Raw genomic sequence first — 23,570 nt, 5'->3', positions numbered from 1 at the left:
ATGGTACAAAATAAAACTCGTTTTATCGATTTTCTATATAAAAGAGTAGTCGAAAATATACCCCATTTTGTACTCCTAATTGTTTTTCCAATGTATTTTCGTTTTGGTTCATATGCTCTTACATGTTTAAAGCATAATGTATTTGGTGATTGACTAGGTAATAATTTTTAAATTTTTCAAGGTGATTTTTTAAAATTCATTCGTCCAATGTGGAAACGTACAAGAAGGTGTAAGGGGATGACATCAACTCGAATTGGGAAGCCATGAAAGCAGGAATTACAAAAGCAGCCGACGAGCACATAGGAAGAGAATCGAGACCCTCACATAAATCTTGGATAACAGCAGAAATATTGGAAATGATGGTGAAAAGAAGACAGTTCAAGATAATAAACAAAGAAGAGGAATACAGATGGTGCAAAAATCACATCAACAGAGAAGTAAAGAAGGTCAGAGAAAACTGGATAAACAACTTGTGCAAGGAAATTGAGGAAAATATAGTCAAAAGCAATAGAGAAACCGTATATAGAAAGGTTAGAAAACAGTTCGGTGATAAAAAGAAACACGCAGACATTATTATAGACAAGGACAGGACAACGCTAATAGAAGAGGAGCAGATACCAAGAAGATGGAAGGAATACATTGAAGAACTCTAGAAAGTAGACAGATTGAACGAAGAAGAGATAGAGAAGGAAGAAGACACCGATAAAAATGAATTAGGTCGATCAATTTTACAGTGCGAATTTGACAATGCTTTGGAGAAAATGCAACAAGGCAATGTCCCAGGAATACATCAAATATCAACGGAAGTGATTAAGAATCTCGAAATAGCAACAAAGAAGAAACTATTTAATCTTATTAACGAAATGTACATCTCGGGGAAAAATACCAAGAGACTTCGAGAAAAGCATATTGGTCCCTCTCCCGAAAAGAAAAGGTACACGGAAATGCGAAGAATACAGAACGATAAGTTTGCTTTCCCATGCATCAAAAATATTGTACAAAATTATCGTACAACGAGTGGAAGGGAAAATCGAAAACAGCTATCGGAGGACCAGTTTGGATTCAGGAGGAAAAGATTAACAAGAGAAGCAATACTAAGACTATGGTTGATCATGCAACAACACATACGAAAAACAAGACAATTTTGATAGCCAATTTGTAGAAAAAAAGCTTTTTACAAGGTAGAGTGGAACATCATGTTCAGAGCGTTGAAAAATCTGAAAGTGGATTACAGACAAAGAAAAATAATACAGCAACTTTATAGGAACAAGACAGCTTTTCTAGGAATAGGAAGCAAGAGTAAGCAAAGGAGTAAGGCAAGAAGTAAGAGGTGGACTTTCACCTCTCCTGTTCAACATTATATAGAAGAGGCCATGAAAGCATTCTTTGATAAAAACGAGAAAGGTGTAAAAGTAAATGGCCAGCTTTTCAGCACAATAAGGTTTGCTGATGACATAGTACTAACAATACAGAACGAAAAGCATTTGTAAGAAGCACTTTCAAATTTGAACGACCACTGGAGAAAACATGCAAAATGAAGATATGTAAGAAGAAAACTAAAGTGATAAAGTGCACAAGAGCAGAAGAGGAAGAGGCAAACATATGGCTAGAAAGACGGCTTAAGAGGCAAACGTATGGCTTAAGATATTTTCCAATTAGGAAGTCTAATATCCTTGGACGAAAGAAGTGAAAAAGATGTAAGTTCCAGAATAGCGCAAGCCAAACAAGCAGTCAATAGGAAAAGAGGACTGCTAACATCAAGAAATGTGTTGTTGGACCTTCGAAAACGATTTATTAAGACTCTGGTACAGAGCGTGGCGCTTTACGGATCAGAGAAGTGGACACTGAGAAAAGCTGAAATATCCAAGCTGGAAGAATTTGAAATGTGGTGTTGGCGCAGATTGATGCCCATATTAAAGGAAACTAATGAAGAAGGATAGATAATTAAGATAATAGGGAAAAGAAGAAACAGCATACTTGGCCATCTTATTCGGCAAACCGATTGGATCGTGTTAATATAGGGAAACGCAGAAGGAAAACCAGGAAGAGGAAGACCAAGGATAAAATATCTAGATACAATTCCGAAGAAGAGACCTTATCAAATTATAAAACAGCTCTCCTAAGGGAGAGAAAAGCTCTAAATTTCTATGTTGACCACCAACTTATGGTTGAGGTGAACAAGAAGGAGATGAAGAACCATCAAAGTTAAATTTCACAAGTGTGATGTTGTTTTGTTGACTAAGTCAGGTAAATTTGGAATCATAATTTTGAACCTTTCAATCAGAATTTTCTAGTGTTTAATTGATTATTCTAAAAAATAATACATATATCTATCTTTTAGGCATTCTTCTTTATGTTCTCGTTTTGGCAATTATTAAAGAAACCTAAAGTCACGTAAATACTATTAAACTAAGTGTTGAATTGTGAATGTGAACATTCTTTTTAATATTGTAATATTGTAATATGAATAAACTGTTTTTACATATGACTTCTAATATAAGTGTCACTTGAAATGTATATATCTATTTTCTATGGTTTTTGTATCCGTATAAAGGAAATCAGGAACGTTCTATTGGTTTTCGCAGAGGTCAGTGTTCCATTGGCCACCACTCCGTGAGTTGAATGCAAATGGAGGTATAACGAAAGTGAGTTGCTGTTGTTGGTACTACCAACATAATACCTGGTTGTGACAGTTCAGTTATATCGTGAACTTGCGTAAGCACAGAGTGAACATGAACCTCCACAGAGCGTCATATAGGAGTGTATGGTGCACGAGTTCAAATTGAGGTCAAACGTCGCTGCAGCGGATCAGAAAATATACCAGGTTTTTTCAGAAGGTGTCGTGACTACCCGAACAGTGCAGAGGTGATTTAACAAAACTATGGACGATAATGCAACACACGAAGACCCACCACGTGCCGAAAGACTAACATATGTACAAAATAAAGGTTATCAGGCAGCAATTGAGGCCCACAGTGACCACACACCTGATTAACTGGGACTACAATACAGTGTGAGTGGAGAAACCATTCGCAGCACCTCCATTAACTTGGGAAGCACTACAAGTTGGGCCGATGGGTCCCACATGATTTGATTAAGGTCTAGAAAGCATCGCGAGCAGACAATTGAGTTTCTTTGGTGTCGTCTAAGAAAGAATCCATTTCTGGACAGGATGTTGACATGTGATGAGAAGTAGTTCCTGTACGACGCTCCATGACGCCGTCATCATTGGTTAGCATCCTATGAACAGGTTCCAAAACAGCCAAAACCATCATTGCACCAGAATACAGACTTATTGTGCGCTTAGTGGACTGCTCATGTCATCGTGCATCGCAATCTGCTATTACCTGGTCAGAGCATCAATGTAACTGTATACTATCAGCAGTTGAGCCACGGAAACTTGAAAACTCCGGATCAAGCACTAGCGAATCGCAAAGGGGTCCTCCTGTTAGACGACAACTCTAAGTCTCATGTGGGTAGAATGGCCTGGGACACCATTCTACGGCTTGGATGGGAAACTGTACTGCATCTGCCATACTCCACGAACATTGCACCATCCGATTATCACCTATTCAATTCCTTGGACAATGACGTTAGAGGACGCCAGTTCAAATCCCTAGTAGAGGAGCAAAATATACTTGATACCTTCTTCGCTTGACGCCCCACCGAGTTCTACCCCGATGAAATTCATGGTCTTCCAGAATGTTTACAGAGGATCGTATTGCTAATAGGAATTATTTTTGATCTTCCAGATACGTCTTAGGTGATATACAGATGTTTGAAGTTGATGGGAGAAAAAGCGACAGAACTTTCTTAATTTACTTCATAGTTACCATAATATATTTCTTAAAATTAAAATTTCATCGGTTTTATTGTAATGTTACGTGAATATGGAGAGTAAACAATTGTTTTTAGTGTTTTATTAAACAATTAATTTCAAAAGTGTCTAGAAAGCAAATTCACGTATGTTATACGGATATAAACCATGTTTAGAAACACAACAAATGAAAGGGAAAACATAAACTATTTGTGAAACAGAAATGTATACTTTTGTCAAAATATTTGTGAAGTTAGTTAGTTACAATTACTTCCGTATTGACGTCACAGAAAACAACCTTTTGTGGTTAGGGTAGTCCAAAAATAGAGAACAAAAAGTGAAAAAGTGAAAAACATATTGTGTATATAAACTGTTCTAAATTCAACAAGGTTGAGGTTGCTTTCAATTGACGAGACCTTGCTTGTCGCGTTAACCGAATTGTTAGTCGCGAGTCACTTAATTGTCTTGTTATACTATTATTGGATTGCTAAAGGATACAATCATGTAAGTTGGAATACTTCTTTATTGTTTTCTAATAAGAATGAAATGATTGTCAGAGGTAGCATTATAGTCCAGTCAATTTTTGCGTCGGGACTAATTAGAAATAAGCTGAATTTTTCAGAAACGTTAGACCACAAAATAAGGGATATTTCCTGAAAAGTCCCCACCCCTTCTCCTCTCGCTTTCCCCTCTAGCCCACTTAACTATTTTGACTCTTGCATCTTTTTAGGAAAATAATGACTCTTAGTTAAGTAGCAACTACTTCAGTATTATTCATCCGAGTATCATGGTTTATGCACCTTTCTCTTCAGAATAAAACATGATTTCAAAAGGTATCATGGGCATGTTTACATGATGCACGAGGGAAGAGAAATTCGGAGTAAAATTGAGAATTTTCTCTCAAAAAAAAAAAAAACTTTTTGAAATTTGGTGCCTTTTGGAGGAACCCTGACTACAGGCACCTGAATATAATCTACCTTTCAAAATACTATGGTCTATATGTAATATGTGGTACAAGTTTTATTGCAATATCGAAAACAGTTTAGAGGGAGAAATATTTCTTAATCCTGTTTGACAATATCGAATTTCAAATATAAATGAGGAAAAGTGGGACATATATATATAAAATAAGTTTCTAAACACAGTATTATATACCCTAGTGGCGTGGTTAATACGTCATTCTTTTCAGAAGACTTTAAATGATACCATAGGCTTGTGTTTATGATGTACAAAAGAAGAGGATTCTGGGATAAATAAGAACATTTCCCTCCAAAAATCCCTTTTTTGAAATTTGGTGATCCCTGATGTGGTACCTGTTACAGATGCCTGAATATAAGCTACCTCGAAAGATACTATTTTCTATATACTGGATAATGTATGTGACAAAGATTCATTGCAATATCTAGAAGAATTACGAGAGGAAGAATATTTCTTAATCCTCTTTGACAATACAAATGAGATACCATCGGAGCATCGAATCCAGTAACAGCACTCTTATCCTTCTAACATACCAGGAAAACATGGCAAACGGAACAAGATATAACTCTTAGCTTTAAAATATATACATTATTAATATGCACATAAGTTAATAGTTTATTTATAATGGTTATTACAAATTTTTGTTACTATATTTTAATACTTGTATTATTGCTAATTAATATGGCCAATTTTGGTTCAGATAATTATTTCTAACTTAGATCAGGGCTGTTCCATTATCCACTACCTATGGACGAGTCATATCCTGAACTGACAACAATCGGTAAGTGCTTAACAATGCAAAATAGTGTAGTTTGTACTGTAATAACATAATCACTGACCACCCACTCAAAACATACTGAATGTAGAAAGTAGAACCAAATATTACTACACATTTTATTCAATCGATATTTTCTTGTTGACTGATAAGGGCAATTCAGCTCTCAATCCAATCTGGTTAAAACAAAATGCTACACTTTTCAGACTCGTCATCATCGAAGTCAATAACATTGTCTAGGTAGTAGAATTATCGCAGGAAAGTCCATTACAGTTTTCACACATGTAGGAACAACCTAACCCTAGATTTCTACATATAGTTGGCTCAAGGTTATCCACAGCTGTTAGAAACGAGACGAAGATCACCTGGTGGAAAGGGCTTAGAGCTTGGTACCGGTATCAAAGCATTCCTTTAACATGTTCCATCTTCACGATAAACGTCAAAAAGACAGTGACATTCCTTCCGTATGTTGTTACAATGCTTACTGAATTGCGAAGACTCCACAATAGAAAGTGTGATTATCAGCTGAGCAGACTATATGACTACCCCGAATGGTTCTATTGCAGAGTAAGAACTCAAACGAAGTTACATGTTGGCATACAACACACTGTTATAATGGGAGGTGGGCAGGATTTGTTCGCATTTTAATAGGGTATGATTGTAGGTACCCGAGCAGTAGGTATGTCAATAATCCTGGCAGCAATTCTTGTCGGATGCGTCCGTCCATATGTAGTGAAAGTGTACAAGAAGTGGAAAGAAAATGGAGTATCCAAGAGATGGAAATACCGAGGCGTACGGAAGTTCAAAACGTGGGGCGAGTGTCGCGTCAGACAGCTCTTGACAGCCAAACGAACCATCAGTGTCTAGGAATTACGTCACCAATACAACGGTGGATGCCCAACACCCATGTCCTACGTAACTACACGGCGTGCACTGACACGCATGCAGTTCCACAGCAGACTACACCCTCATCACCCACTTGTTACGACTCGTCACCTCAAACTTCGTCGTGATCGGCCACAGGAACACGCTAATTGAACCATAGATATTTGGAAAAAGGTGTGTTGGTCCTATAAATCACGGTTTGTGGTACTCCTCTCGGACGGGCGGTGTCCATGTGTGGCGACAACAGCTATGGATCCCTCGTGCATGGTACGCACTGTACAAACAGGTTTGGCAGCTGTGTGGTTTGGGGATGCTTCTGTTGGCATGGACTGGGACTGTTGGTGTGCATGGACGACACATTGTGTACTTGCAGGTGTTAGAGAATTACGTACCCCTTTAAGTAATACACTTCTATGCACACGAAGATGGCATTTTCCAGGACCGCAATGCCGTGGTGCCACCAAGCCAGGACTGCACTTGCTTGGCTTAAGGAACATTTTACGGAGCTGCAGCGTATGGATTGGTCTCCTAATTCACTGGATCTTATTCCTATTAGAACATTTATGCGGAACGATCTCTTTGTACCATGACTCCTGCACCAACATCTGTAAGCTCACTGTGGGATGCTATCAGGAACATATGGGGTCCGATTCCCGTGGAAACATATCAGAAACTACAAGAATGCATGCAGCGCCATGTTCAGACCGTCTTCTGAGCAAATGTGGGTCAACAATATATTAGATAGGTGGTCGTAATTCAGTGAACACTTAATGTAGTTACTATTGTTTTGAATAACATTTTCCTAAGTACAAGGTACATAATAAATAACAAATTCATCAATCATTACAACTGGTTTCATTTTCTGCTGTGATCAATTGCAATACAGCCATAATGTACATGATTGGTCACTTTTTCGAATGTCTTATTATGGTAATCATAAATACACTCCGTCCTGGCTGCAACTGTAATCCAACAAGCCACATAAGGTTGAGAGGAAACATATATTGTAAAGATTGGTCCGTAATAGATCTTGCTTTTTGAAGTTCACTTAAGTCTTCAATGACAATGATTTTGAAGGATTTGTATTTCTCTTTTTCATTGGATATAAGTACTCTCGGATAGTTTCTGTGTTAATAGAAGACTCAATTGGAATTCTATTAACTGTTATCTGAGTTTCGACACAGATACCTGGCGTGACACAATGAATCCCTCCCATATTACCTTTGCTATAAAGACTTCACACGTTTACGCAGGGGTAAAAGTGGATCTGAAAAGGTAGGGGTACAATAGGTAGCAACATGACGTTACGCCGGCCCATGCTTATCTTTGCCCATTGTATTTTTTTTGGAACTGGGGAGACGTCGTACATATTTTTTGGAGGTGGGGACAGCGTCCCCTCATCTTCCCCTTCACTTTAATCCCTGCGTTTACGTCAAAGTTATCAAAAACATGTAAGAGAAATCCATCTGAATGAACAACTACAGAGTCAACATTAATGATCGATGTTAGGTAGATTGTGGCTTCATGGCAATATACTCGCACTATTGATGAACTATGTTTATGTTGAACCGTATAATCGAGTAGGTTTAGAGCAAGGCTTGTTTATATTATATGGGTGACAGAAACGATCCAGGTCTTACAGAAAATACGAGAGCGTGAATTATAAAAAGTCACTTACTTTCAGCTTTCTGGGATTCACTTGAAGTTTCGTTTTTCGCAACTTGTAAAAATATCGGCTTTCTCGAGTAAGACTTAAGCTCCTGATTTAATTGTGTTCTTAAAATTTGCACTTCCTTAATACTCGAGCTCCGTAACTTTCCATACACATCAGCTTTTCTTTGTACACTAGCTTCACGAATATAATGTATACCATTTTTACAACTACAGTGTCTACGTTAAGTTCATTTCCACAAATTACACAAATGAAATCAAAATTATTCTTTGTTTATATATATATATATATATATATATATATATATATATATATATATATATATATATATATATATATATATATATATATATATATATATATAATGTTGCTCAGGTAGCCTGGAACAATATGAAATTACTACACTCTTGTCAATGTAATGTATTATGCTGAGTTAAGCTTCATGAATCAAAATAACATGGAAATTCAAATTTAAAATTAGAAACATTACTTTCTACTTTCTGTTATTAATTACGGTAAGTGACATTGACAAAACGAAGTAGTAATATTGCCAGCTCGAAAATGTATAATTACAAAACGTTATAAAGAGTTATGTATTTTACATTCAAGTTTAGTTTTTGAAATGAAATACTTACTGGGTTTTTATCCAGGCATATTACATAACATATTTTATTCTTTTTTTTTTTTAATTGACTGAATAATCATGTAGTGATTAAACATTTCAATGCTTGTCTTGCACTTGAAAACTGCTAGTTTGCAGTTAAACCTAACGTAAACTTGTTTGTAGATTTTCGTTTTTTTTAAAAGTAAAAATCTAAATTGATTATGAGCAAGTAAATAAATTGTTACGTTCTAGTTAAAGATAACAAATCAGAATACTAAATGCACAATACTAAATGTCTACATATCAAATTATAAACCAAAAACTTTACAGAAAAGAAGAACCTACTAGATACTCATTAAGTACTTCTCATTTTCACTGCACAAAAGCACTTAGCACATACAAACTTGATAGATCTCCCACTGAAACTGACGCATGAATATAGACAGCGTCAAAGCTGGGGGAAGGCGCCTAAGCAGGATGACTTTCCCGCACTCAGTTATTTGTTAAGAACTCTCTGGACGTTGTTCCCATTCTTGTAAACCTATTGATACGTATATCACTTTAAAGCTAATAAACCAAGCTAAAAGTTTTATTTCAAACACTTTGCTGTAGCGTTATCGGGTTTCTAGTAATAATAACAAAAATCTTGAACATTATGTTGGAAAACCTACTTTTTCAGTAATTCATTTCAAAAATCACATTGGTACGAGTTGACGTAATCGAGGTATTAGCACTTCAATGTAGGTATGCAAATTTGCGTGTTAGGGCCCCGGGAGGGGGGGCAAGAGGGTGAGGGTTGAGGTCTTTTGAGGAAATACTCCCCTTATGATACTGTAATAACTGGCTAAATTTCAGCTTGTTACTAATTAGTCCCGACAAAAGCCTATTTTTTTCTTTTATTGACTGGACTATTAGTCCAATTTGTATTTCTGACGCACCTTAGGCCTTTGTGCCAGGACTCATATTTATGTTTATTAAAATTTGTATTTGTTGTCTCAAATTAACTCTTGGTTTAACTATTAGATCACTAGAATCAATATAATTTTATTGAGAATGACCAGTGTTAATTAATAACTTTGATTGTTAATTGATTTATGTAAAGGTTCATGTAATTGCATGAGCTAATTGATTCAATTCTCAAGCAGACTATCATCTCTTGCATTTATGTAAATATTCTAATTCAGTTGTAAGGACCAATCCAGCTCAACCTGTCTAATTTATTTAGTTGTTCAAATAAAATCGATAAACTAGGAATGACAATCATTAAACTATATTAGCATTAATAAAATCCCCGATCTCTTTCTCACGTAACAAGATAATTTGCATACTAGATATAAGTACTACCGAATTGTTACATCATGTATTATTATTATGTGTATTATAGCACAATTTAAATCATTCAGACACGTGTTAACCACGTGTTAGTAAGATAGAATAATACGTAAATAATATAAGATAAATAATATATGATATAATTAATTTCATTACCTCCTGCTCCTGCGTGTCCTCTGGCGTTACCGGTTAGCTCTGAAATATTGTCGAAAGTGAGGGAAGATTACTATTTGTATCAAACAGAAATTGTTACATGATACATCAAAGTATTAATTTAAAAGACCTTGTTTACAATGTCTGATGTTTGTTCCATGTATTTTCCTATAAAACGAAACTAAGTATATTCTTGTATAGTGTGTTTCAAATATTGAAAAGGAAAAATGATTTTACCAGTGCTGTAGGAATTAATTATTCGTTTCTTCCACAATGAAGGTAATATAGAAAATGTTACCTCATTTTATATATGTGGAAAGCAGTTTTCATTTACTGGCCGATCAACAACTAAGATAAAGATCTTAAGCCATAAAGTTGAAACTTTGACAGCTCATATAATTTATAATAAAGATAGTATATTCAGATATGAGATAAGGATATAATGTAGAGGATAAATTGTCCACATCTCAAAGTCTATGAAATTAAATCACATTGAAGTTTCCATATAGATATTTCATCTAATATAATAAAATATTTGTTAGAATATTTTGTACGCTTGACCTAGAAGAGAAGGGAATATGATTATGAACTCGAAGTGAAAATGGTGGCATGAACTTACATTTGTTATTATGCATATACAATGTATTTCAACACAACACCGACAACGTTTGGAAGGTCATTCTTGACACCAGGATAAGACAAAAAGTCTAGACCAACTTAGGTGCATAAATGCTTCTTTTCGGAGTTATAGGTTGCTGAAGACATTACAAAAATGAACTTTCAAGGTTCATAGCTTCAAAAGTCTGCAACCTACTGTTGTCGGGTCAAGACTTTACTTAGGAACTAATATGCGCGGAATCCTAAAGTACTCACGCAACAATGTTTATAGAGGGAATTTGGATACATGCACATAATTTGGAGTGCTCTCCTGTAAAAATTATTGCGGAACTACCGCAGGTTTCTGGAAGTTAGATATTTGGATAGGGCACGTATTAGTTCCTAAGTGGTCTCGACTCGACTACAGTAGATCCCATAATTTTGGAGCTATGTACCTCTAAAATTTCATTTTTTTAATGTTTTTGGCAGCCCACAACTGCTAAAGGAAGCATTTGTGCATCCAGGTTAGTCTATACTTTTAGTCTTGTCTTGGTGTTAGGATTCATCTCCCAAATTTGGTCGATGTTGTTTCGAAACACCCTGTATACTTAAATGGGAACCTATTTAGTGTAGAGACATGACTTGTCGTTCCAACTTCTTTTTTAAATATGTAATATGTGTTCAGCATGTTTATACAAAGAAGATACGAGATGAGAAAGGAAATGTTTTGGAGTTGTTAACTAAGGTGCTGAAATCACAAACTTCCTAAGAATAGAAAAGTAAAACTTCTTATTTACACTTCTTTGAAACATAATTTAGACGAGTTTCAGCGTTTTTTGACACTTGACAGAATGGAGGAGAAGGGATATAGTAAGACGAGCTTTCGAAATGTTCGGAATGTTTGTAAAACTTTTAGATAAAAGTATACATACCATCTATAAACTTTTGGATAGTATGTAATAAATTAGCAGAAAAATGAAGGCAAGATAATTCATTTAGAAACGTTTGACGGAATATTTTATTTATCCCTTTGGTCAGTAAGAGACTAGTAGATGATTACTTTTGGAGATGTATCTCCACCACCAGCAATTTACGCTGGAATATGAAATAAAATTTCATGTGAAAGATATTTTAACAAATAAGGCATAAGAGAAATGTAGCTTAAAGGTATTTTGAAATTATGGTTTGAATACAAATTTGCATTTGTAAAAGTGTAGCAGGTAAGAAAAGGTAAAGTTATATTATTAATGATAAATTTGGCGTAGTTACTAGATGTTCTGACGTATTTACTGTATTTTTATTAAAGGTTGATATTTTATTTTCTCCTCTCTCTCTAGTTGGTTGCTCTTTTCACCACTTTAAACGAAGTTCCCCGAGAAAAAAAACACCATTTAGTTTTGTTTCCCGGACTGAGGCCTAAAACCACACCTTTTTATTTTTTTAAATACCAAATATGGTTAATTTATAACTCACCCTGTTATAATATCGTGTTTGTGGTGTTACACATGTCAAAACGTTTGACAATTAAACACTTTGTAAGTTGGGGAATTTACCTTATAGTTTTGAGTTGTTCATTCTGAGGAAATTTAAGTGCGAAGTTAAACTTTAGCAAAAAGGAGTAAATGCAAAATACACACTTGATAATAATTGCTGATGTAGTTATTAGATAATAACTTATAGCTGAGGCAATGCATTGAATTAGCTAGAGAAGAGCTAATTGAGCGCTTGAAATATTTATAATTTTGTTTAATGTGAGTAATGTTCTCAAACGCAGTCTAGTGACACTGCTAAGAAAGGAAAATTTAGCTGGACACAAGTAGAAAGTTGATAGATTGCACAAAGGTAAGGAAATAAACAAGGATATTGACTTGTTATAAGGTTAAAGAATTTGTTATTGCACTTATATTTAATAAAACATAAAGGTATATAAAAATGCTTTTAGGAAGTTTGAGACAACATAATTGAATTTTCCGAAGAAGGAAAAAAATTAAAAAATAAAAATAATTTAGAGAAGTAAATGTTGTGAATTTTAAAGTCCGTCGATGGAATCGACCCAAGGATTTTTGATGTGTGGTATTGAAACAGTAAGCATAGAGACCTTAAAACAGTGTCTCTGGTAGTATTGAAATATACATATATTCTGTTAACGCTATTGGGGGTATACATATATTCTGTTAACGCTATTGGGGGTAATGCTGCTGACTTTGTAAATGTATACTTATTAACAAAAAAATAAATAAATAACAAGAAAAGACGTAGCTATGAAATTGCTTAAATTCAGACAAACATTTGTCAACCATTACACGTTTATGCAATATTTTGAGTCCATTTTACAGGCACTTTTACGTGTAATGAGGACACAGTAGTAAATTTACCAAAAATGCAGTCAGCTTAAAAATGACAAATAATAATAATAATTTATATACATGAAATTGAAAATCATTATGTTTGTGACTCTAAATCTCCTGAACGGCCAGACCAATCTCGATCAAATTTGTATGTAACATGAATGAGGTTCCAGATTGGGCTGGTTTTAGGCTCTTTGATGGTAGAGCTGTGGGGAAGGGGGAGAGGGAGGGGGGTATAAAAATAAATAAAACTTAATAACTCCTGAACCACTCGACCGGTCTTGATTAAATTTTGAACATAGATCAGGATCAGGCCTAGGGTCGTTTTTATGATTTGAATTTGACGAATCAACGTAGAGGAGGAGAAGGAGGGGGAGATATATAAAAATCAATTCATATAAAACTGAAAGTGTCTACTTTTATAGCTTAATAAGTCTTGAAATATCCAACCGATCTCAAACACATTTTCAAGATACACGAGGTTCGAACCCGGAAACGTTTTTGTAATTTCACTTTAACGGTAGATCGTAGGGAGAGGGAGGGCAGGGGGACGTATAAATAAAAACTAATAAAACCTAATAACTTTTGAACCACCCAACCAATCTCAATCAAATTTTCAACATATATGAGGGTCGAGCCTTGGGTGTTTTTTATCGTTTCAGTTTGACGAGCCAAGGTAGGGAAGAGGAGGTAGAGATATATTTAAAAAAATAAAATAAGAATGACTGCTTTGTGACCTCATCACTTTCGAACCACTTAACCGATCTCAATCAAATTTTCAATATACATCAGTTTAGGGGCAGGAATTACTTTAGGCTATTCACGTTGACGATGCAACGTTGGGGAGGGGGGAGAAAATTTTTAAAATGATCAAAAATGACCGATATTAGTGTTAAATCCATAGTTTTCGGGGTCGGTGAGAGAAACAGTGACACTTCTGATGTTTCAATCAACGTTCAGCAAATATAGTTGGGTGGGGAGAGTACAACATACGTGAGGGGGATAAACATTTAAAAATAATAGAAAATCACTAATACTGGTGTCGAATCCATAGTTTTAGGAGTAGCTGAGATTACCAGTGACAATTTTGATGCCGTGTTAGGCAGAACGTAGGAGGGGGAGGGGGAGCTATATATAAAAATGATCGAAAATGACCAATATCGGTGTCTAATCCATAGTTTTTGGGATCATTCACATGAACAGTGATATTTCCGATCCAGTTTAAATCCAAAATGAAACCGGCCACTTGACTGAGGGGGAGAAATAGATATATATAAAAATGATCAAAAATGGCTACTATTAGTGTCGAATTTATTGTTTTCTGGGTCTCTGAGATGAACAGTCATACTTTCCATTCCGTTAAAATCCAAATTTAGTCCCGCAACTTGGGGGAGGGCGAGGAAGAGTTTTTTAAAAATCATCGAAAATGACCGATATTAGTGCTGAATCCACATTTTTTGGGGGTCTGCCATAGCCATGGCCCGCAAATACATATATATACATATATTTTTGACCATTTATACACCTAGGTATATATATATATATATATATATATATATATATATATATATATATATATATATATATATATATATATATATATATAGGTATATAAATGGTCAAAAATGACCGATATTAGTGTTGAATCTATAGCTCTTGCTGTCGAAGAGATGAACAGTTACACTTCTGATCCTGTTTAAATCCATTTTCAGCTCTGACACTTGGGGGATGAGGCGGGTGACATACATTAAAATGATCGAAGATGAGCTATAACAATGTGCATTTAAATTATTATTTCAACCCAGGAAGCGAGTACTATATGCTAGTTATTATTATATCTCAAAATATATGAAATGTTTTTATGTTGTAATAATTTATTTACAGAGCATAGATAACCAGACTCAATTATGCTTCCACTAATGTAGAAAAATTTAAGTAGATTAAAAATATGGAAGTTCAGTCACCAGATGATTACGTCAACTGAAGCGCTTGGCGAATTGACATGGCCTGCCAGCAAATTCCCAGCATGCTTTAGTTGATGACAAATAAGAAATTAAACTCGTAAACCATGTGTACCAGAAACTTAAATCGACTACTTGGAAGGTTTTTCACTCATCTAGATGTGTTTTGTTTTTTCAGCCTTATAACGTGCTTTCTAATACATTTAGGATTTATTCCATTTGTCTTATGTGAGTTGTGATTTTGGGGAAAGAATATGGTTACAACAGATATTATCTACATTTGATAACAGAGAGAGATCATTTGAGTAATCAATAACATGTTTCTTACGACACAAAAAATAAAATTGTAATTATCTCATAAAGCAAGTGCTATTTCCTTTACATGGGATAAATGTTCTAACATAAAAAGCTAGTTCTTTCAACCTGCTGTGCTCATAAACCTAAGTTCGAATATGGTTTATAATTAAACGTTATAAAAAATATAGAAAAGTGTCGCGTTTGAATATTGAATCATTTGAAATTTGTTATATTTAATATTCAAATTTATATATTTTTACGTTGAGTTGATTACTTTGTGAAATCAAGAACAGAATAGGCCTATATGGTAACAATTCAACAAAAGTTCATTTCATCTGAATGAAACTTGTCATTGTAATAAACTTTGACTGGTTATATGGAATAAAGGGAAATAGTGTATTATCGATACTTCCGGTTTCCGTGTTATGGGTGGTTAGTTTTGAGGCATATTTACAAAAAGTTAAAAGTCATCCGATTGCATTCAAATTTTCCATAGTGCACTTTATCTGAAAAACTGTTTATAAGAGCATGTTCTACAACAGGTTTCAAAGTCACGTAGTAAGAGTTTTGGTAATATTATCAATTAAAAGCATCAACTGGACTCATCTGATCTGAATCATGCTTGTCAGGATAGTAATTCGGTGTTTGCTGCATAAACGCATTAAACATTATGTTCTACTGGTTTATAGTTCTTAAATTATGCACAATGCTTGAAATAAGTAACTTGTACATAACAATTACTTAACAAATACCGATCAAGTAGAAATTAAAGGTCAGTCTCGGACAGAAACTATAGTAAATACTGCTTGAATAACAGCTAAATGTCAGCTTTTAGACAGATAAGTGTCAAATGAAGGACATTATAAGGTGGATAACATGTATGAAATTCTGTTTAATATTTAAGCTCTATTATAAAATAAGATTCTAAGTTTTATAGTACATCAATTACAAGTAACTAACTAACAAGGTATTACCAACTAACGAAAGTATGATTGACTGGAATGGTAGAGTTATGATAAGAAAAGAAAATTCTTACTGAGGTGTAAAATGCTGGTCTTGAGTCAACGTATATTAATTTTTAATCACATTCATATTCCATTAACACCCTAGAACTATTTTATTCCAAAAATAAAATAATCGCATATCATATGAATAATATTGATTGCGTTATTACTAATACAACTTTCTTTGAAGGATTTTAACAGACAAAAGTCTTCAGCAAAATCGCTGGTCTTGGCACTGAATTCATTCTTAGTCATACTGAACATTGATTGAATTTCAACTTGAACACAGAGATTACCATGATTTACTTCAACTAATCTATATATTTATGGCTCTAGTGTAGTAAACTTATTACCTATTCTACACCAAATTACTACACATGACACATATTGTCGGTAAATTCACGTATGACGTATCTGCATGTTTTTAATTTTCCACCTAGATGAAATTCAGTGTGTGCTAATATTTACTCAAAACATTCCATGCTTTTATTTGTTATTCGTGCTTGATGTCTTTACTAATAATACACTATTACGTCAGTACCGGAAACTAAACACCTATGCTTTCTACCATATTATCTCTTTCTTTGATTTCTACAGCATTGCTTAAAATAAATTGCCACTTCTTAATTTTTAAAACGTGCAATTTCTCACTGCAACATACCATATTTTCCACTTGTTTCCGTGAAGTTTTGAAACACTGTGATGTTTTTTCCTAATTATTGTACAGCAGAAATAAATCATCTAAGGATCTGAAATGTTTAGGCAAACGGGGGGAAGGCAAAAAGTGTATGTTTACAATAATACAAATTCTTATTTTAAATTGATTTCAAGTATTCTTTCAAAAATATATTATTCTTAAATTATTTAGAGAGTTGCAAAGCACACTACGCGGTGAAAATTATTTCTTGTGTTTAAATTTTCTCTAAAACAAATAATAATTTATCTTTTCTTAAGACAAAGTGCAGTAGTTCTATTACTATATACATTTTTATTCAACGAACCTCTTACATTGTACGATTACTTACTCTTATTTTGGTTCGGTACTTCTTCAAGATAAATTATCAACTTTGGAACATTTGGTTTGCCCTTCGTTACATCTAAAAGGCAAGTGTACAATATTAGTGAATATTTTTATTATTAATAATAATTACACTTTTCTAATTGTATATACATATCTACTCAACACTTTTAATTCTGGATTTATGTTCTTGAGAAAATTACAATTTCCTAGCAGTTTACTTATGGTTTAATGGCAGGTGAAACTCATGTCAAGTAAATTTTTTTAATATTCGAGTCGGATATGAGTACATTTATTGTATTGTTAGGAGCACTTCAGCAAAATTACTTAAAAGAAATACTCTTTTACGAAGGTGAAAAATATTTACAACATAATGTGGAAAATAGTAGAAACTTCTTATTGTTGATTCCGTTACTAAAAATTATAACTAAGTTGTGCCAAATACCCATGTTCATTTACGTCAAAAACATATGTGACACAACATTACGGAAAACATTAAAAAAAACATTCATAGGTATTTTCTTGTTGGTTGAGCAGTTTCAAATAGGCTGTTACAATTTCTTCACTGTATATCAAGATTTCTATGTGCGATCCCGAAGTATTTCATACAACCTACCATTATTCATCGAAGATAACTAATTAATTCGTACGTAAGCTCCGGACCTGCACTGATGCTCTGTTCTGCTGTATTTACTTAGTGAGTACTACTTGTCGTTTGGATTAAAAATCTTAATCAGTTTATACAATATTATGTCGTTTATTTATGGTAATACTAAGAAATTATTATAATATTACTATTTATTTTGTTTGAATTCGACGGGATCAAGAGTCTTTATTGGAGTGAGTTTCGTTTCAAACTGTGAAACTATAGTTGAATTTTAAACTATATGAATACAATATTGAAGAATGAGGTAGATCATCTGTAAGTTTTTGTTACAAGAAAGAAAAAAGATCAAAAATAAAATATTTCCTCGAAAGTTCAATCCATATTAGAAAGTTATTCAAATTATTCAAATGTTACTTGAACTAAAAATGAAATAGTGCCTTACAGTATATAATCATAGAGAAAGTACAGGACATAAATTATTTTAGAGAATTGTGAATATTTTTATATGAGTGAGGAGTGTTCGAGTCATTGAACATTAATCACTATTATATCTAACAAATTAATTAACTTTTCCAAGCTTTTGAAGTGTAACGGAGATGATGAGTTTGTATTTCAATAAGCTGGCGAGAAGCAAAGACAAACTTTACAGATTAGAAATTTTAGGACAGATGAATTCCTACATATGACCCACGTAACGGATCGAAGATCGCAACAAACTGATTCAGTGTGACTTTTGAATGTAATAATACGCGAGGATGTGCGTTAAGCCTGAAATTATACAATTTCATTTAAAACGGGAGCATTTGCACATTAATTTATGAAAGAAAATGTATATTAAAGTACTATTATAGCCTATTAGCACTTCAGTATGAAATATCAATCTGTTTGCTCACTGTAAGTAAGATATAATACAGTATAATTTGTTATATAAGTACATAAATGTAATGTCACATACTTATATATTAAAAAATAATTATATATATATATATATATATATATATATATATATATATATATATATATATATATATATATATATATATATATATATATTTGTTATAATAATTAATATTACTTAGTATTTCATTTGTTCTAGGCAATCAAAATCAAATTGTAATATTTAAATCTTTTCCATTGCATGGGATGTCCAACTTGAGAGAAAAATATATCCGCCTCAGGTTCGTATCAGAATTTTTTATTCATGCTATAAAGTGTAATTCAGAATCTACTCAACTTGATGTAACATACTTAGATTTCTCAAAAGCTTTCGATAAAATTGACATCCATTTGTTTCTCCAGAAGCTATCCAACAGATTTAATTTTCATGACAAACTCATGTCTCTGGGAAAGGTGTATCTTTCTGATCGTATGCAATGTTTTTTCTGCCAGATTCATCATCCAAGCTTATCACAGTTCTTTCTGGAGTTCCCCAGGCTAGTGTTCGCGGACGATTGTTGTTTCTTCTTTATAAAGATAATCTCCCTTACCTTAATTTCTTACCACTTACGAACATTCTTCCCATTGCTAACGACTATAAAATTTTCTATAAAATCTCTTCTTTAAACGATGCCCTACAACTTCAATAAATATTCGCTAACTTGCTGATTTGTGTGCAACTAGAAATGTAAAGCTGAACAATCTAAATGCTTCACTCTTAGTATTTCCTTGAAGAAAAATAAAATTTATCATAGATATTGTATTGATAACAATCTTATTGAAACAGTTACAACCCATAAAGACCTCGGAATATTATTCAATGATAAACTTACATTCGCTGATCACATCACCTTTACTGGTAAGAGTGCTATGAGAATACTGTGTATTCTTTATAGATTTAGTGAAATTCACTATCTCAAATCACTTAATATTTTCTCCAAAGCTTTTGTATTTCCTAATATTGAATATTGATCACCCATATGGAATATAGCCTGTGATTCAAACTTATCCCGTTTCGAGTCTGTTCTTAGCTTTTTCCTTGCCATTGTCAAACAAAGAGTTCCTTCAGCGCGTAGTCTTAATAAAACACAGCTCCTAACCTAACTTAATATACAAACTAGACATAGTCAACGCATAGTGGCAGACTTGATGCTTCTGAATTAAATTATCAATGAAAAATTGACTCTCATATTATTGGTTTGTGTTCTCAACTTTTGTGTATCTTCTCGCCTTACTTGTACTCGTACTTTACATATTTAATACCAAGACTATCAATTATACAACGTTCTTTATACTTAAAACTGGCATCATGTATAATAATTTATGTTCAGATATTGATACTTTTGGCGCTGAAAACTGCTTTAGAAACAACTAAAGCCTCTGTAAATGCGGTCTTTATTATTATATTGTTGTTGTTGTTGCTTATGTACTTTGTTAGTTTTATCAGAGTAAAATGGACTTTGATATATATCTGAAACTTTCATTAATAAATAAATAATAAAAAAGAAATTATTATTATTCTGCAAACAAAATGAACATTATCTGTTTTGCTCCGTGTTAATTATTACCAACATGCTGCATTTGTTACAACCTGATATGTAACTTATTTTATAACTTATATTTACACAAAATAAATTTTTAAAAAAAATTCTCACAATTTTATTTATAGTAAAACCAAAAATATGTTTTTAATAAATTCTAGCATATCTTTTATTTTGTGTTATGTTTTATATATTTTATATGCACAAATAAACAACATGCATGGTTAATATAGAATTATGCATACCCTTTGAAACTTTCAAGAAAATGTGACCGCACCGTGTTGGTCAATATCCATTACAATTATAAGAAACACAGTAACAAAATTAGTATATATTATACAGGTAAAGAAAGTTTTAATTGCTTGCCAGGAGAATATATAAAAATATCTCAATCAAATATATTCAATTGCACATTTGTATAGATTGTGAGAATGACAAGTTTAAAAGTCAAACAATAAATATATAGGTAAATTAACTTTGGACTCACAAGTCAGACTTTCAAAAATTATACAATTGGTTATATCTCTTATTTGAAAGCTTTTTGTGCTATTATTATGTATTGATTTAAATAGTACTTACTAACAGGAACAAGTTTGCCGTTGTGCATCTCGTAATACTCTATAGCTGTGTAAACGAAAGAAAAACTATTTATGATATCAAATCTTACTTTGTTTGTGTTAATTTCAAGATATATTTAATAAATATAAACAATATTACAAATAACTAAACAATACAAAGTTATATAAATCTTACTAAAGTTATATAAAGTTTCTAAAGTTATATAAATCTTACTTTATGCAAATAATAAAATTTTCTCTAGTATTACTTGCTTATGTTTGGAGAAAACTGCAAAATAATCAATATATCAACTATTAGATATCACTGAGCTTATAAAATAAAATTTGTGTTTTGTAATCTAAATACAGGCTTTCCGAAAAGATTTTTTTCTGTTTTCGTTTTTGTAAACTTAAAAAAAAATGGTGTTGATAAGTATACCATGTATTAGGCTAATTGATACTGAAGTGACCTACTATCGAGCTTCCAATTACTACATTATCAAAATGAACGAACACAGAGTTATTAATGAGAACTTACGATTAATTACAGAATGTCCCTTTTGCTGAATCAAAATATCCAATGTATTTCAGGCAAAAAATTTGTTTTAAGCCTTATATCTGGAGAACTCCGAGCTAAACCCGAGCTATGTATCACTTAAGTCAGTATGATGTACACTCATGTCCAAAATTATTGTCGCATATCTATAACTGTCTTCTTGTAAGAATATAATTTGATAATGATTTTGCAGGTACTTTTAATACTGTTACTATGTGTACAATCGGGAAATGTATATTTGTGGTAAATTTCATAGGAAAAGAATTATAAATACGAAAATTAGAATGAGTAAAACAAAATGTTGCTAAATGGACAAGAAAGTTTTATTTTCGTTTTATTGTTCTTATTTACTACTCTTTTGAGATGAAATTCGCCACATACATGCCTTTGCCAATTATACACATACCAACATTATAAGAAATATCGGGCGAATTCGTTATCAAATTATATTCCTACAATAACACATTTAGAGACATGCGACAATAATTTTGGACATGAGAGTACTTGTTCCGTAAAAATTACAAAAACTTTATTTAAAGGTCGTTCAAACATTTTGTTGCCTTTGATCCAAACACTTCAATATATTTTAATCTAAAGTTTCTTTGTACAACTTATATCCGGAGAACTATATATAGTGTAGCCATATCCAAATTATCAGGTAACTCAATGTGATGTGCTTATTCCGTAAGAAAAATTACGAAAACTCGATTTAGGGACATGTTGACATTTGACCATTAGGCATATGTTGATATCATCACACACATTGGCCACGTTTCAATATGGATCATGCGATCCCACTAATGACATTCATTTAGTTTAACCAGTTTCTTAGTGAGTGCCCTTGCACAATTTCAGCTTGGCCTCAGTTGTTGCATCCTTATTGGAATGGAACCATGAAGATCACATTGCATCCGATTGATGAAATATTATTGGTGAATTGGCAATGGCTTTCATGTTCTTGACGCTAATCCTTACATTTCCGACGCTTTGAACTCACGTTTACTGAGTATGAGTGCATTTCTGGATTTTTGTTAAGTGTTCCCACACATGTGAATCACCCTGCTTCATCTGTTGTGCTCTACCGACACTCCAGAAGTCTTTCTAGAGCATTTGAGTACAATTTCGCTATAGTTAATACTCAGAACGTCACTGTTGCCCAGCATCCGTACCTGGCGATGATGCAACCACACACAACGGGCATGAAGGTGTCCGCCATTTTGTATTTGTTCTAGATACCGACTTAATACAAACGAATTATTGTTGCCTGGTAGAAACCCTATCAATTCATATCTATTTAGACCAATTTTCATTTGGCAGATTATCCGGGACTCCCTACGTTCCTTTGGGGAATCCCTTGCGCGTGCATGGTAGGATTGTGAAACATGCAAAATTCAACACAGCAGGTATAACTTCTTCAGTGAATTTTTTACCCGCCCTCTTTACGTTGGATAGTTTCCGAACTATTGGCGTCCGAAAGTCATTTTCCCACGCTTTCGGCTCCTCGTAGATCCGAAACTATGTCCGATAGCCAAAAGTTCAAGAGAACGTTTTTTCTTGTCTCAGTGGCAGGAGTCACCTCCCAAGAGTTGTAACACTTATTTTGCAACACCCGATATATATATATATATATATATATATATATATATATATATATATATATATATATATATATATATATATATATATATATATATATTAATCCTAACTGTATTTAAATTTTTGCAATTTTTTTCTCTGATTTGACATTGCTAAGTTCTTATGTTGTGAAAAACAACATGAGGGTGGTAATATTTACATATTAATAAAAAGCCATTATTGAATTGAATGTATTGAAGAAATAGCTACTTACTTCCATCTGGTTTCTGCTTTTCTATTGCTGTAATTCTGCTTCCTATAAATATCAAAAAAATATAATTAGTATTTCGTAGTGAT

General features: G+C 33.2%; 1 protein-coding gene across 1 annotated transcript in view; it reads right to left on the bottom strand.

The window, feature by feature from the left end:
* The window catches only part of LOC145683249 (uncharacterized), a 117,054-nt gene that overhangs the window by 8,314 nt on the left and 85,170 nt on the right, over positions 1–23,570 (bottom strand). The window contains exons 7-10 of the mRNA XM_081754620.1: positions 23,488–23,529; positions 21,105–21,149; positions 17,449–17,520; positions 10,220–10,258 (exon numbers count right to left, since the gene is read on the bottom strand). Coding sequence (XP_081610746.1) covers positions 10,220–10,258; positions 17,449–17,520; positions 21,105–21,149; positions 23,488–23,529 — 198 coding nt within the window. The remainder of the gene's footprint in view (positions 1–10,219; positions 10,259–17,448; positions 17,521–21,104; positions 21,150–23,487; positions 23,530–23,570) is intronic.

Source organism: Thermobia domestica, chromosome 4 (assembly GCF_964235325.1).
Source record: "Thermobia domestica chromosome 4, izTheDome1.hap1.1, whole genome shotgun sequence".
NCBI classification, from domain to species: domain Eukaryota; kingdom Metazoa; phylum Arthropoda; class Insecta; order Zygentoma; family Lepismatidae; genus Thermobia; species Thermobia domestica.
The sequence above is the reverse complement of the archived record's forward strand: the minus strand, read 5'-3'. Positions and strand labels throughout refer to the sequence as shown.